At 33.5% G+C, this 16,520-nt stretch overlaps 1 protein-coding gene across 1 annotated transcript; it reads right to left on the bottom strand.

The window, feature by feature from the left end:
* Positions 1–1,849: 1,849 nt before the first annotated feature.
* On the bottom strand, positions 1,850–10,014 carry LOC143549126 (vacuolar protein sorting-associated protein 51 homolog). The gene is made up of 20 exons (XM_077040113.1): positions 9,778–10,014; positions 7,793–7,932; positions 7,614–7,668; positions 7,395–7,502; positions 7,142–7,240; positions 6,938–7,015; positions 6,753–6,830; positions 4,945–5,094; positions 4,681–4,781; positions 4,508–4,575; positions 4,074–4,147; positions 3,903–3,969; positions 3,678–3,787; positions 3,348–3,578; positions 3,155–3,265; positions 3,007–3,078; positions 2,848–2,898; positions 2,491–2,712; positions 2,210–2,386; positions 1,850–2,028 (listed from the first exon to the last, which is right to left on the bottom strand). The coding sequence occupies exons 1-20, from the start codon at positions 9,955–9,957 to the stop codon at positions 1,909–1,911; spliced, it is 2,292 nt and encodes a 763-aa protein (XP_076896228.1). The 5' UTR covers positions 9,958–10,014; the 3' UTR covers positions 1,850–1,908.
* Positions 10,015–16,520: the final 6,506 nt, after the last annotated feature.

The raw sequence follows: 16,520 nt of genomic DNA, 5'->3' as shown, positions 1-16,520 counted from the left end.
TTTTGAGAAATGAATACAGTGAGTGTGTGTTGTTGAGTGTGGGTTTAGAGCGTAAAAATAATAATAAGATGACTAAAAGGCGGGAATTAGTGAAGGAGAAGTTTGGCGGGAAGTGATCTCGAGCGGCGATTATGTATGCATTTCCAGCTAAACGCAGCAGGCGAAGACAGCTGCTGCTCCTCCCTTCGTATTCTATTTGATTATTATTATTATTTGTAACTTAAATTTTTTTATTATTTATTTTTGGCATTTTTCACTATACAAAAATTATTTTTCTTAGATTTTACTAATTTTTTCAATTTTTTAAAAAAAGAAAATTTTGCAATGTCAAACTATTCAAAACCACACTGAGAGCTGTGATGGGTTTGGTATCGACGGGAACACCACCACGTCCTATGTGATACAGAGAAATTCACACCAAACAACATGATTAACCCGAAGATCTTGAAAGTTTGCAACGTTTATTTGATTGTTCAACGCCCACCTTTTTTCTAATTAAATTAATAAATTCAAATCAAATACCCTATATATACACCGTGAAGAAATGATTGGCCATAACTTTTATAGATGTGTCGGATGGCATGCTGGTCTTAAATGAATTTTGGACAGTTGTTTTAGCAGCATTCCAACAAAACTTTACTCCGAGTCCTTCGCAAGGTACACCAGATCACTTCAAAGTGAATGGATTTGAAATTCAAGATTATCATATTCAACAAACTCTACAACTGCGCGCTTGACGAACAAACGAAGTATCATACAATTACCGAGACCTTTCACGAGTAATAAAATCTCTTACCAAATACTGGGATTTAGTCTTAGCAGCGTGAAGCTCTAAAAAATCATCCCATCATTCTAATGGTTTCGATTCAATGTGACGATTCCGAAGCTAGCGATTCCGTAGACGCATTTTTTTATTAATTTATTTTGTGTTTATGGTCCTTTTATTCATTTTCATTGTAGAGCTATAAATTTATGAATGAATTTTGATTTTAACAAAAATAATTTTATTTTAGGTTTTATTTTTTTTTTAATTTAAAAAATTTAATTTTAAGATGGACCGACAATTCTCTTTCTTTGGATGGCTTGAAAATAAATTGTGGAAATTCCAAGTTTAATAATTAAAATTATTATATTTATACAAGTCAAACTCGATATAAAAATTCGTTTAATAAATAAGCTACAAATTAGACAAGTGTAACTTATGAAGTTAAAAAGAAGTGTGTGGGTTTCCTTATTATGTAAAAAGAAATGTTAATAAGTCACATATTTATAACTTATGACTTCTCCATAAAAGTTAGGAGGTAAAAATAAAAAATCCCAAGCACCCTTAAACTTAGCTCAAATCGAGCTTTTATTAAGATAATCTTGAGTAGTCTGTTTATTGCTTATTATTTTAAGAAGTTGACTAGGAATCAAGTTTCATATATTTTTAATTTAGATAACTTAGTTTTGAAAAGTTTACACATCCAAAAAAAAATCATAAGATGAAACTATATTGAAACTTTGGTGATGAGTGACTAAAGGAAACACTAACGGAACTTCGTTACTATTAGATGAATTTCTGAGTGTTAGTAATCGATGTGTATGTCTGATTTTACTATGTTAAAAGATTTTTAACGGATTGTGGTGGTAAAACAAATGAAGTTGTTGGCACTTTATTCAGCATCTTTTCTCCATGTAGATTCTCTTTTTTAACGTCTATAGAATAAGAATTCACAAATATTTCTAAGGGTCTTTCCTCTGGTTAAAGAAAATTTATACGCAACACAATAATACAACAAATATGCAAACAGCCAACCATGCACTTCTTTTTTTTCTTTTAAAATCGGATCATAACATGATCCATGATGTGAGATGACCTGACCCATTTATGCGACTGTTAAATGGACAGCGGTTCAGCCCTGTTTACTAAGAAGCGGCCGGTCCTTGGTCCACGGTCTTAGCCAATTTCGCTTGTACAAGTCTGTCTAGGATTGCCGGTTCTAGAGGACTAGGATCAACACATCGTTCAGCAGCAGCAACTATCACCTGTTCAATGATTATTCTTGTAGCATAAATGCTTTTTTAATCATAATATAATTGGCATTACTTATTTATATCGACTAAAAAGAGCGGATAAGTGTTTTGAGGGTCAACCCAGCCCGTTTTTACCCATACTAAAAATGACCCGATACCCAACCCACCTGACCCGTAAAGATTATCTGATTACCTCATCAAGAAGGAATTCAACAGCAGCTTCATCATCCGTACTGTCTTTGAGTGTGATTCTCAGGTACTGCATATCCAACTGAATTTGCTGAAATCCACTCCGATTAAACGTATGCAACCTAACAAACTCTTGCATACTTTTGAGACAGCGTTTTACAATGGTCATCATAACAGATTCCTGCAACCGAAAGCTCTCTTATTAATAAACATATATGATATAACACCTACAATTACTATTTGTAACCTATTTAGAATAGAATGAAAAAGAAAAGAATCAGACACCTGTGTATGTTCAACTTTTGTGAAGATTTCCATTTTTTGTTTAAACAATTTTGCCAGATGGGTTTCCAGAAGCTGGCTGCGGGCCCTGTTGGTGTTTGAACGATTGTCTCTTAATGTAGTGTTGCGTGAAGAGCTTGTACTTCCATTGCTCTCAGTGCGAGAATGTCTACGGGTAAGTCCTTGAGGTAATATTTGTTTCACTTCACTTCCTACCGCTCCCAACTGTTGCGAAATAAAGAACTCAAACTTTCATCAGTTTCAATTAATTTTGACATGCTTATAAATAACATTACACCTTTTCAGATGTGCTATACATAAAAAATATTAATGACCAAGTGAAGATTTATGGCTCCATACCTCTTGAAGAAACAAATCAACGAACATATGAACTTCTCTCGGTTCTTTATGCTAAGAAATAAAAGATATTTGTCAGTAATAAATATAATAAATATCAAATCACAACCAAAGTAACTCAGTTCATGTGGAAGACAATGACTTGGGAGAAACAATGCAAACCTTGACCCAATTTGGTGTTGTTAGCCTCTTCCTCAGAAGAACAGAAATTCTTTGGGTTCTCATACTAACATACTGTAAAAAAAACTCCACTTAATATATAAAACACGATAACATACAATATATGAAATAATGAACACAAGACACATACACGCTGCAAGAACTTTTCTCCAGCTGATCTAAAGGTGTGACGGATTTCAGCAGGAACAAAAGCAGAACCACCATACTCATAACTACCACCCAACAATGAAGAGCCGATTTCCTGAAACATACCAAACAAAATTTTAACAGTAGCTGGAAAACAAATGCAAGGACAAAAAGTTCTTTATGGAATCGGTTCTTACCTCGATAATTCTTGAAATGGCATCTCGTTCAATGAACACAGATAGTTCGGTTATCACAAGCACAAGCCCAGAAGAAACCTTATCAGTTGGGACATTTTTTCCAGAAAGTAAAAGTAGCTGATCATTAAGTTGATTAAAGAAGGTCTGAAACCCTTCTTGTACCCAATTAATAATCATGTCTCTTAACTTCAATATTAATCCCAAGTCTTCATCAAGAAGATAACGAGTATCCTGTAAAATAAGTTTTATAAATGAGCTCAAGTAGAAAAAAGAAACCAATAAGAAACTAAAAAAAATAATAATAGCATTTAACTGATAACTTATTTATACCGATAAGACTTTTATACTGCCTTGAATCAAAGCATTTTTACTGGCTTCAAGGGCAGCTCGCAGAGGATACTCCTCTCCTGTGCCATCCTTTTGAATTTGCAGAAGAGTGTCTGACAAACAAAATTTGAATCAGAAAATCAGCATTTATCTCTACCCTACGAAATAGCATTCATGTAAATGCACATCTATAGGTTTGTTGTTTGCATTAGAAAAAGAGAGACGAACCAGATATTTCTTGAAGAAGATTTGAAAATAAACTAGTGACATATTGCTTCACAACAACACGAGCAGCCTGAAACCATGAACATTTAATTACGATAAGTAACTAAAAAGGTTAGATAAGACATAAGTTGGCATATGACGCTAAAGACACTTATTAGTGAAGAGAATGATAACCTCTAAAGCAAAATCTTGTAGACCAGCCTCTGGTAAGACTTCATCAATCAATAAGACATCAGTCCAAATAAACCCTGTAAAAAGGACCAAAGTGACGACATTAAATTAGTCAGACATGATAAATGGAACTTAAACCAGGAAGAGTAATTGTATATTGACTGTGTATTACAGTGTTGCATAGGGCCTCTATATATAGAGAAAATGTTACACTTGGGATATCGTGTAGATATGATAATCATATAACTAATTTAACATTCCCCGCAATCTAAGAACAGGAACAGCCTGTCGCTTAGAAGGTACAAAGATTAATTTTGGTCTTTTTCTTTGTTTCTTAACTGTTTTAGGGTGTGGAAATCGAGCAACAAAGTATGACCGAAAAGGTATATGGCTTGGTCTTTAATAAAGTGGATATCATTAGTTGAGATATTACTTACGAAGTCGGTTCGAAAGCTTTGCTGAAGAGATCTGTTCTTGTATTTGTTGTTTGGCAGCTTCAAAGTGCCTAAAAATGAAAACGCACGTTAGATTTTAACAGCAAAATCCGATCAGAAGTGGCTACTGGAACTAACTAGGAGATACATTCACATATCAAGATGCACATGCATACCTTGTGGTCAAATCATGCATAAGTTTGACCAGATGCTGCTCTGAATCAGGGAAAATTACATGATAAGCATGAACAGCTTCCACAAATTCACGCGTAGGAACCTAGTCAAGATTTTAGATAGCAGAATGATCAAGTGACAACTAAGAGCAATAATAGCAATCAAAGGAACAGCATAATATATGTAATATTAAAGAAAACACATATTGTGTGTTTAAACTGGAAACATAACTAAAAGCCATGAGAGATTATCATCTTGGAAATTACCTCAGGATGAGGAGGGATGGAATCAGATTCTATTCCTTCATTGATGGATTCACGAGGATTTGCAGAATCCGCACTTATGTCTTTAGAGAGATCAAGTTCCTCAAGAAACTGTTCTAACTTTTCAAGCAGCTTTGATTTCAAGTTTTCAACCTAACAAAGTGAAGAAACATAGCCACATAGGTAGTGAATATAAAAATCATTTCTCAGTATATTTTTAAAATAAAAATTTTGGATTTGGTTGCTCCTGCAACAGTACAAACCCAAAAGCAAACAGGCATAAGTTATTAAATATTTACAAAATTCATGTTTGTAGAACTTCAAAATATGTTTGAAATCATCCTAAAAAGTGATTTATAATTATTTGAAAAACATTCTTTCCTTTCCTGACAATGATATCTATAATATATATAAACGAAAACCCTAAAATCCTACGTGTCGCGATGTGGTCGCTCCCCCCTTTTATGGAAGCCACCAGATTGCTTGATTTTTAAATGGAGGTCTCTCATTGATTTAACCCAAATTGATGGGTATGGATCTTACCAAAACCAGATAGCTGTTAAACGGGTTATAAAATCTCATTAAATTAAAAATTAATCTTACCAATTATTTGATATGAAAATCCTATAAAATAGGGATATACTAAAATTTAATATCCAATTTAAAAAGAAAAAAGATATTATTTATAATTAATAAACAATTTTATAGTAAAAAACATAAGTTGGTCATGGGTCAACAAATCCAGATAACTTTTAAACAAGTTATAGCATATCATTTATTTATGAAACCTTTTCATTATCAAACCCTAAGTATATTATTAACTTTCCTACAATAAAGAAAATTAAAATCCAAAAAATAAATATTAAAAATGAAAAATGTAAAACAACCATTCTCTCAAGCCATCATATTGCTTTATTTGTAAATGAAGGCTTCTCACGCATTTAACCCGAATTCACAGGTAAAAGTCTCACCAAACCAAGATAGCTCTTAAACGGGTTATAAAATCTCATTATATTAAAAATTAATCTAATCAAATATTTGATATGAAAATCCTATAAAATAGAGATATACTAAAAATTAATATCCTATTTTATTTAAAAAATATATTATTTAAAATTAAGAAACAATTTTATAATAAAGAAAATAAACGGGTAATGGGTATCACCAAACCCAGATAACTTTTAAATCGGATTATAACATATCACTTATTTGTGAAACAATTTCATCATCAAACCTCAAGTATGTTAATTATTAACTTTCTTACAATAAATAAAATTAAAATCCAAATAAACATATATAAATATTAAAAATGAATAATGTAAAACAACCCCCGTAATACGGGGGATAAAATCTAGTATTAAATATACAAATAAGCATAATTTGTATCCTGTGAAATCATATATTTATTTCTTCTTTGGTTTTTTTCATTTTTATCAATAGATATCCAGCATGTATTACCAGCCCAAGGTATATGCGCTAGAAGTATAAAGAAAAACAAAGTGAAAATATCAAACCATTTTATAAACAATGACTGTTTTATGGAAAATAATAAATTAATAGGAATATATCATCTGGCTATGAAACTAGTTCAAGTATATACAAGAGGGCAAATGAAATGCAAAATTCTAGCCGTCTTACTTTCCATGTTTCCTTAACATGCATTGCATGTTTCAGCTTATAATTAAATGCACTTAGCACATCATGATGTATAAATTAGATTCATCTCCAAACCAAGTCCACACAATAAACGCTAATAAACATTGAAAGACAAATTCAATATTAAATGTGCTGTTAAAATCAGAGTCACAAACCGGAAAATCTAACTGCTTAAGAAGCATTACAGCCTCTGCTCTTGCTTGTATTGATTCAGAGTCGGAAGAAACCTTATCCTGAAAGAAAATTTCCGCAAAGTGAAATCTTTATGTATATATATTACACTTGAAAAGTTTTCATCAGTTTGCATTTCTATAACGATACTATTTATCAAAGAATGTACCTCGAGTTTGTTAATAATAACTGTCATTAGTTCTTCAGATGCTTTCTTACAGTCCTTGAATGAGGAGTCCCCGTATGCCTGATTAAATTCAAGATAAAAGGCAACATAAAATAAATGAATATTGGTAGAGCAGAAGTGAGGTCTCATGTGAAACAAACAGAACACAACAGGTTATTATAATAATTAAGCAACTAGTAAATTCACCTTAAATATCGGCATTGCTCCAGTGTAGAACCTCACTGCGTCACTATATGCTTCAGATTTTATACACTTTTGGAGTGTGGTAGGAAGATCATATATAAACTGTTTAACAAAGAAGACATGTATGTAAATTGACAAGGTCAAAAACCATAATTTGCATAACTTATAGGATTTTACATAAAAACAAAGTCGTATAGGTGACACGAAAAATGAATGATTATAAATTAATACATGATTTTTTTTATTATTTTGATACCTGAACTTTACGCAATAGATTACGAGTGCGATGCAATTTCTCTATATGTTCTCTCTTTTCAAAGAGCAAACTGTTAACCCCATCGCTTCTTGACTGTACTGACATTATCTGACAAAAGTAATAATGGGGAAAGGTAAATTTCGAAACTCCATTCAAATTTAAATTTCCCTTGATAACAAAGTCAACATGAATAAAAGATTTAATTTTTTGCCAGAATACCTTATCAAGAAGTTGCTCCATATTTACTTCCATACCAACAATATTATTCTTCATTCTGGCACAAAATATATATAAAGTTACAACACGCATCGTACATGACAATAGTTCCATGAAATGTTGTCAAGAGAAACTTCCATTAGCATCTCATAGAGGATATAGAATTACCAAAACAGTCTCACCTTTTGATAGTATCTGTAGCACTGATAAACTTGTTATAGTTTTCATATACTAACATTTGCAAGTCAGTGTCAAGATTCTTGATCTCAGCAGCCATTTCAACATGTCTCTGAAGGAGGCCCTCAAGACTTGACTTACGTACCTGATACATTAGGGGGAAGAAACATCATCAAACTTGCATCAGAAGATCAAATGTATGCCACATAAGAATGATTGTGTTTAACACAGTCTTCTTCCTCCATTTCAGCATGGCAGGCAACCAAATTTATTTATAAAAAAGCCAAAATTCTTCAGAACTTTATTGAATATCAAAGGTTTAGTATTTTTGAGACATAAGAGCTCACATTGGTAATGAGCATTTCTGATGACTTATATTGATCTTTTAAGCAACATAAACAATGATAGCACCTGTTTTCATGATATATATTCATAGGCTTAAGTTATCTGTATAAATCAAAATATAATATATATCTTATAGCATAAAATAAATAGAATGGATTGGGTATCTCATAACACCACAAGAATCCAACAGCACTTTATAAAATCATAATCATGTAAGGCTTTAGGCCAAAAAAAGTCACATTTTTTAGGTTGTAAATCAATGTGAGTAGCCCTAATTTCCCCACTTTCAGCTATCCTTTTTTTTTAAATTATTTTCTGTCATTCCTTCACTAGGGAGGGTACTAAATCACATGCTTAACAAATCAAGTAGAATCTTCGAACGTAAGAAAAATGGGACTGTCATCCATCTAAGGAGAAAACGTTAAAGTGAAACTTTGATATTCAAATCTATCATGAATTACCATGGGTACTGCTGCCCTGTTACTAGGCAGAGATGAAGAGCTATGTTTTCACAGTTTCCATGTATACTTTGATGTAAATGCATTCTCCTCTTGTTATGTGTGTGCAATTGTGCATGCACACATCAATGACATTTGTAAGGGGTTGTCTTTATTTCAAGGTTTATTGCATGCTATCTCCCTATGTTCCAATAATTTAATTTGTGACAAGTTGTATTATTAGACAAATAACCCTCACCATAGTCGCTATCTTCTCGTGGCAAATTACAAATCCTACTATATAAACCATTATAGTCGGGTATATTTTTGGATGTTGTATAAGCATCCAGCATTAGTAAAGGATCTTTGTTCATGCATAAATGATTCTCTAAATGAGAAATCACATGGTTCCACAACTCTTCTACAGTTCACACAACGGCACACTCATCGTCAACATATGTACATGATTCTCTAAATGAACAATCACATGGTTCTACAACTCTTATACAGTTCAGACACTCATCTCAGTGACTCAGTCGTCAACATATGTACATGATTCTCTAACTAACTACCGCTTTGCACTCTTGAGTTACGAGTGTTCCCAGCCAATCATATATATGCCAACAAGCGCACTCAACTTAACCGCAGGAACGATACTAAAGTGCCTTCACAAGATCAGTTTTAGGTTTAACTCAACGCCAATTGTCCTCAACGCTTAAAACTTATAATGTAGGATGTATTAATACTTTCTAAAAGAACTACTATAGCTAACTTCACTTTAAAACTCTTATATTAAATCACACAGCCCTTAGCAACAAACCATGGAATCCTATTAACAACTTTACCGGTCCAGGTCTGTTAAGGAAGCTAACAGCATTCACGCCTCAGCAGAAAACTCACCTATAGCACATTCCTAAGCACGTCTTCAATAGCTTAATGATCTGTATACATCTCATACCCTAACTAATCCATTAATTATAAAGCATTGTGATTTACTGACTTAATTTAACTCGTAAACCATTTAACTTCACATTATTGATAACTAGGCCTTAACTCTTAACTCAAATAACAAACTGTGGCTCTGGAACACAAATGTAATAACCTAACACACTAATTAACTAAATAATCATAAAACCTCGATTATCAATTGATGATGCAGAATAATAATTAACGGAATAATAAAATAATTAGGGATCTGATGTTACTACCAGTAGATTCATGTACTGATCGGCATCGAACGACGTCGTATTGATGGTATCAAGTGTGGCGAATCGTGAAGTAGTATTGGCGGGAGGAGAAATCTGAGAAGCGTCCTGTGAATAGAAACTGGATAGCAGATCTCGCGTTCGCTTAACCTTATCGTCCACTGATACGTCATCGGACGCCATTTTGAACTCGTAATGCGTGTGTGAGGTGGTTGAATTGTGGAATTGTTAATATCCGGTGACCGGGGATGATGAGCTGGCACGGAGGTTGAAGGTGTAAGTGATGTTGGAGAGAGAGTACGGGCAGGGTCCGGTCAGGTAGACGACTGGCCTTTGTTGAACCGTCTGATTGAACCAGTTTGAGGTTGAGACCCTGCTATGCAAAAATGCAAAATACACCCCAAAAGTTACTTCTTATTTTTTACAGTTGTAAATCAAATTCAAATCAGTAAAAAATAAAATTAAAGGAAGCTAAATTGTAATTAATGCTTTTAAGTTTTTGGTTTTAGGTTGTTGAGTCTATATAATAGAAATACAAAACAACTTTATAGAGTCTTGATATGGTCTAAAAAATACATATTATTATATAAATATTTTCTACATTTTTAAATACTTTTAAACTAAATTTTTAACATTATTCTTAGTTGGCTCATATGTGGGTTTTTAAGGTTCTGATAAATAATGAGCTAACATTGAATGCTTTTAATAAACTTGAGACTAGAGGTGCACACAGAAACCGGTTTCTAACCAAAAAACTAACCGGTTACTACCAGTCGGATCCTAACCGATCCTAACCGTTGGTTAGTAACCGGTTTATGTTATTGATCTCAAAACAAGTTACTAACCGGTTAACCGAACCAGTTAACCGAATAAACACATGGGTCATGAAAAATGGAATTAGTTGGGAGTCCACTAATCATATTTTAGGTCCAAGAAAATATACAAAGAGGCGGCCTTTTTGGTGAATGGACGTTCAACAAGAAAGGAAAAAAAAACTACACAAGTTTAAAAGGGGGAGCCGCGCAACAATCATAAAAAAGGACAGAAGACGAGGACATCATCAAGTGAGAATAAATATATAGATATATGTATTTATGTATGGCCATCATTATCATTTATATAATAATATATCAAAATTAACTGAATCATACCTTATTAATAATTAGCTAGGTAATTGTTGATTAACCATATTAACATCATAAGAAAGCCTAACCCTCACATTAATAAATTCGTGACCTCCATCCCTCTTTATAATTCGGTTTCCTCAAGAAACCTAATCCCAATCACTAATATACATCCTAAAGGGGAACTCGACAAAGCTAACTATCATGTCGTCTGGAGCATTCTCATCAGCCGTGGCTACTCTCTCTGCTGTAACAGGTATGTTTTAGTTATAGGTTTATCATAACATTCATGTTTTCTATTACATACGTGAAGAACGGATCAACACGTCATTATTGACGTTAGTGTCACAAGAGAAAGCCTTTGGTTCGAGCAGAGAGCGTTAGGGTTCAACACCTACTCATCCAAACATCCTTATTATTCGTTTGAATTTATTATCTTCATTATGAATTTATTGTTTGAACCAATTATTTTCTTTTGTTCTTGAGTATGGTTGTTGGTTAAACCCTTACACTGCTTAGGTTTATGATGAACCTTTGATTGACGTTTGATTTTATTTGGGATTTGCTTTTCGTTATGGTTTTATGAACCAGTAAAAAGTTTAATATTATTTATTTGATGCATATGTGTGCTTAGTTTTATTTAGTGAATTTTATTGTTTCACAGAGTATTTGGTGATTGTTTCATATGATAGGATTCTGTTATTTATTGTGTGTTCTTGACTAGTTTGTGATTGATTTATAATAAGATCATAGAAACAATATTATTAACCAAACAAATAAAAGCGTGCTGCTAACCTAAAAAATTGTAAGGTGATAGGTTATTTGATATGTCTTAGTTGATTAGATTGCTAGATTTAATTCTTTGTAAGGAGTCTGTCTATGTTTGATTGTTCAACTTTGTCTATTAATGTTGAATGAATTTATTAAACTGCCTTTGATTTCCGCGCTGTAAGATAGGATTTTATTATAAAGGAACTTGTTCATAATTAATTAGGTGACCGTAAGGAAACTTAATATTCAAAACTGGTGTGCGTTAAAACTTATTAGAAACTCATATGTGTCTTCTTGAGAAGGATCAGGGGTCTGGTTCGGGTTTTCTTTTAAGTGTCTATTTTATGATCTCAGTTTCATAACAAAATATTTTCCCGATTAATTAACAACTGAAACTTAGGGGATTCTAGCATAGGTAGTTTTTCATTATCATCTGATTTAAAAGCAATTAAATTATCTTTCATTTAAATTACTTGTTTTCTTATTTAGTTTATAAAGATAGTTTAAATTTAGTATTTTAAATAAAAACCCCCTTAAAACAAATATAAATAAATAGTCGTATCTGTAGTTATGTCTAATTTAGCTAGTTCACGTAATTTAAATAGTCCCGTGGGTTCGATATCCGGACTTACTTAGTTGTACTAGAGTCGACTGATTCACTTGCCGGTTAGTAGTTTTAGTTAAGTTAAGAGTCTAGAATTATTACTTAGTGTCTAGATTAGCGTAATTTTAGTTAGTAATTTTATAAATACTTTTAACATATCAAGCCTTATGTGTTTCAATATTGAAAATATTTATAACTATCACCCACCAAATGAAGAGTCGATATACATAAAAGTAACAAACAAAATTTAACAGTGGTTGGAAAATAAATGCAAGGACAAAAGGTATTTTAAAGAAAGTAATCGGTTTCTGCCTCGGTAATTCCTGAAACGGCGTCTCGCTCTATGAACACAAATACTTCGGTTATCACAAGTACAAGCCTTCTTGTACCCAACTAATAAACCTTATCAGCTGGGACCTTTTTTTTAGAAAGCAAAAGCAGCTGATCATTAAGTTGTTTAAAAAACGTTTAAAACTCTTCTTATACCCAACTAATAATCATGTCTCTTAACTTCAATATTAATCCCAAGCCTTCATCAAGATAATAACGGATATCCTATAAATAAATTTTATAAATGAACTCAGGCAGAAAAAAGAAACAACTAAACAAATAAGAAAGAAAAATTATTATTTAATAGATAACTTATTTATACCGATAAGACTTTTGTACTGTCAAGAATCAAATCGTTTTTACTGGCCTAACTGGCAGCCCACAAATGATACTTCTCTCCTATGTCATCCTTTTTGAATTTGCAGAAGAGTATCTCGCAGTTAAACAAAACTTGAATCAGAAAGTCAACATTTATCTCTACCCCCCACTCAATAGCATTGATGTAAATGCACATCTACAGTTTTCTTGTTTGCATTAGAAAAATAGAGACGGGCCAGGTAATTCTTGAAGAAGATTTGAAAATAAACTAGTGACATAATACTTGTAACACCCTACTTTTATAAATAAATAATAAAAGACTATTATTTAATTAATTGTATGTTATTATTTAATTATGTTGAACAATAATAAGTTGAGTTTGGCTTGAAAAATAAAATATGGATTAAGGGATGGTTATGAGACTTAAGGTACATGGGCTTAGAGGTATTTAAACACGTTTAAACCTCGCTAAAACCATAAAACCCTCATATTCACCATCCTTGCCTCCATACACACTAAAAACCACACAAGCACTCTCCTTCAAACCCGGATCTAAATCCGAGCTAAAGGAGACAAATTCGTGTTCAAGTATCATCAAACAATAAGAAACACCTCTAGATCACGTGTTGACTCAAATCTGAAGCAAATCGGATCCAGACAGGTATGGTTGTGATTAAAAGGCTAAGTGTTTGAGGTCGGTTTACCATGAAACTGAGTAGGATAGTAAATCGGACCATAAAGTGTAAGAAAAACATAAACTTTATAATAAACAAGTTAACGGGTGCTATTTGGGACGAACGGGTGACGTTCGGACCCTGTTAAAGCAAGAGGGTGAAGTTGTTATGACCCAGAACTCGTAGTAGTAAAACGGGCCTTTAAGGGATGAAAGAAACGAGTATAGCTGAAAGTCATGAAAACAAAACCAGTTTTGAATCTAATTCATGAGAATTCGATTTGATTGGAAGAAAATTTGATTCGATTTGTTTGAGAACTCGACTCGATTCGTTTGAGAACTCGATTCGATCCGTTTGAGAACTTATTGATAGGCATTTAAAAAGTCAATTTTTCTAGTGAGTTTCTAATAAAGACTTATTGATAGGCAGCGTAACCCCAATCAGGGGCTTTGCTCTTTGGACACTGCTAGAGGCTGCCACCCCTATGACCCCGCAACCAGGGGCGTTGCCCCTGAACCCCCGTTCGTTAGGGGTTTCGCTAACCTAAAAATATGACCTGCTTAGGAGTAGTTAAGTGATGTTTGTAATTTGTTACACGGTTAGCCGTGCCCAGCTGAAAAGAGGTGTAACCGTTAACTCCCAGAGAAATAGGATCCGGGTGAGTTTCTAGCCCCTTTTCTCTGCTATGTTTTTCGGAGTTGTGTGCATAATACTCTATGTGATAGGTTAATACACTTACTAAATATAGTAAGTGTATGATATGTGAATGTGTATGTATGTTGAAAAGATATAAGGATATAGTTATATATGTATGAATATATGAAATGTTTGTATGGTTGTATGGAAAGAATGGACCAGACACTAATAATATATTGAGATGGTAGGGACCAAACCCTAATAATATATGAGAGGACAGCGACCAGACCCTCATAATATCCGAGAGGATAAAGACCAGACCCTTATAATATCTGAGATGGTAGGGACTAAACCCTTATAACATATGTGAGGTTATATGTCGAAAGCCTCTTAAAAACGTAGAGGTAGTTATGTATGTAATATGGAAGTTAAAACAATAAAGTATGAAAGTATAACTATATGTATGTGTGCATGAAGGAAAGGTAAGCTGGTTAAGCATGTAGCATACATCTTCGGATGCGTACATGTAAGTATGTGAATGTAATGTATGTTGCCTGATTAATTAGAATTCATTCAGTGTGGCTGACTTTTAGTATGCACACAGGCAAATAGGTTAAAGCAGCTGGCTTGAAGGGGACACATGGCATGAACTGAAGACACTGGCAAATGAAGAGGGAATACTATGATGTTTTATTTATGATGTTTTGAGTATGTTTAAAGACAATACTTGAATATTATGTATGAATGATTAGTGTTTTTATATTCCGCAAAAAGTTTAAATTAACTTTGATATTTAAAACTGTGTTTATGAGTAAATCCAACACCCAATGCAGGGCATCGGGATCGTGGCCTTACAATACTTCAAAACAACACGAGCAGCCTGAAACCATGAATATTTAATCAGGATAGGTAAGTAACTAAAAAGGTTAAACAAGAGATAGTTGGTATATCCATGCTAAAGACGATTATTCGTGAACAGAATGATAACCTCTAAAGCAAAAATCTTATAGACCAACATTTAGTAAGACTGTATCAATCAATAAGACACCAGCCTAAACAAACCTTGTTAAAATGGGGGACCAAAATATAGACATTAAAATAGTTAGACACGATAAATGGGACTTAAACCAGGAAGATTAGAGGTTTCGTCTCATGTAATTCAGGTATTAGCCCGATACTCTAAAGGTAACATATACTGTCAAAGTTTTGGATAGATCTAACTTTACTCTCAAGTTTTGGACGATTTCACTAAACAGGGCACTCGCCAAAACATGTCGGGCTTGGGGGGTGTCCTTGTTAGAGAAACCACTAAGATCAAATCTTGAAAGGACATGCGTAAGTGATCAATCGAACACCCATAATCATAGTCAAACTCATCAATACCACAACCCCGAAGAATGTGGTCTTACACATTCCAAGGTTGTGTCGTCGATGCCACAAAAGCATATGTAGATACATCTTCAGCTAAACATAAACCCAAACCTATAAAACGTGTTGGAAGGATGCCAGCCCCATTGAAAGTCCCCAAAGAAACGACATTCATAAACCACAATACTATTGATAGCCCTCGAAGACAGTTATCAAAAATAGAAACTGCTTCTTCTACATATACAGGCTGACATGTTCTAAGGGTTATTTAATCTATTTAACAAGTAACAATATCTTTACACGTACTGGGGTTTCACCTGTATACATAGTTTACAAAGTACAATAATTTAGGGTTACATATTTACATAAGCCACACTGTACTAATAAACATTGAAAAATAACAATAGGCTTATTTAATCTATTATTATATATTACATTTGAGAAGCTTGGTGCCGCAAGACCGTAATTAGTCCACGTGGCGGCACCAGCTTCTGACACATCATCCTTCTTTTTTATTTCCGTTCCAAAATCGTAACGAATGTAAGAGAAGCAACCCAATTGTGATCGACTATCTGCCGTAATACTCGAGTTTTACCGATCGCTGTTTCTTTTTGTCCTACAACCGTAACAAACATCATTGGTCCACGTGGCAGCACCAGCTTGTGGCGCGCCATACAATATTTTGATTATTTTTTAGTTTAGCATTATAATGAACGTAACCGAAACTGACCCAATTCGCATCTACTCACCGCCGTAACACCCGGGGTACCGACCAATGTTTTCTTTTTAGTTCCTGTGTCGTAATAAATGTAACCAGAATCGACCCAATTTGCGTCTACTTGCCGCTGTAACACCCGAGTTTTACCAATCCAATAAACATCGTTTTAAATGAGTTATTCTTTGGTATAATAAGTTATGAGT

This window comes from Bidens hawaiensis, unplaced genomic scaffold, assembly GCF_021521415.1.
Source record: "Bidens hawaiensis isolate Kalapana, Puna unplaced genomic scaffold, B.hawaiensis_p1.1 tig00015443_1, whole genome shotgun sequence".
Taxonomy (NCBI): Eukaryota; Viridiplantae; Streptophyta; class Magnoliopsida; order Asterales; family Asteraceae; genus Bidens; species Bidens hawaiensis.
This window is presented reverse-complemented; position numbering and strand designations above follow the sequence as displayed.

Bases quoted from the DNA above. Each gene is read 5' to 3' on its own strand.
- LOC143549126 (XM_077040113.1), bottom strand. From the start codon at position 9,957: ATGGCGTCCGATGACGTATCAGTGGACGATAAGGTTAAGCGAACGCGA. The intron at 3,266-3,347 runs GTAAGAACCGAT...GGTATGTTTCAG, and splicing joins CCATTTCAAGAATTATCGAG to GAAATCGGCTCTTCATTGTT. The intron at 2,899-3,006 runs GTTTGCATTGTT...TTTATTTCTTAG, and splicing joins CAACACCAAATTGGGTCAAG to CATAAAGAACCGAGAGAAGT.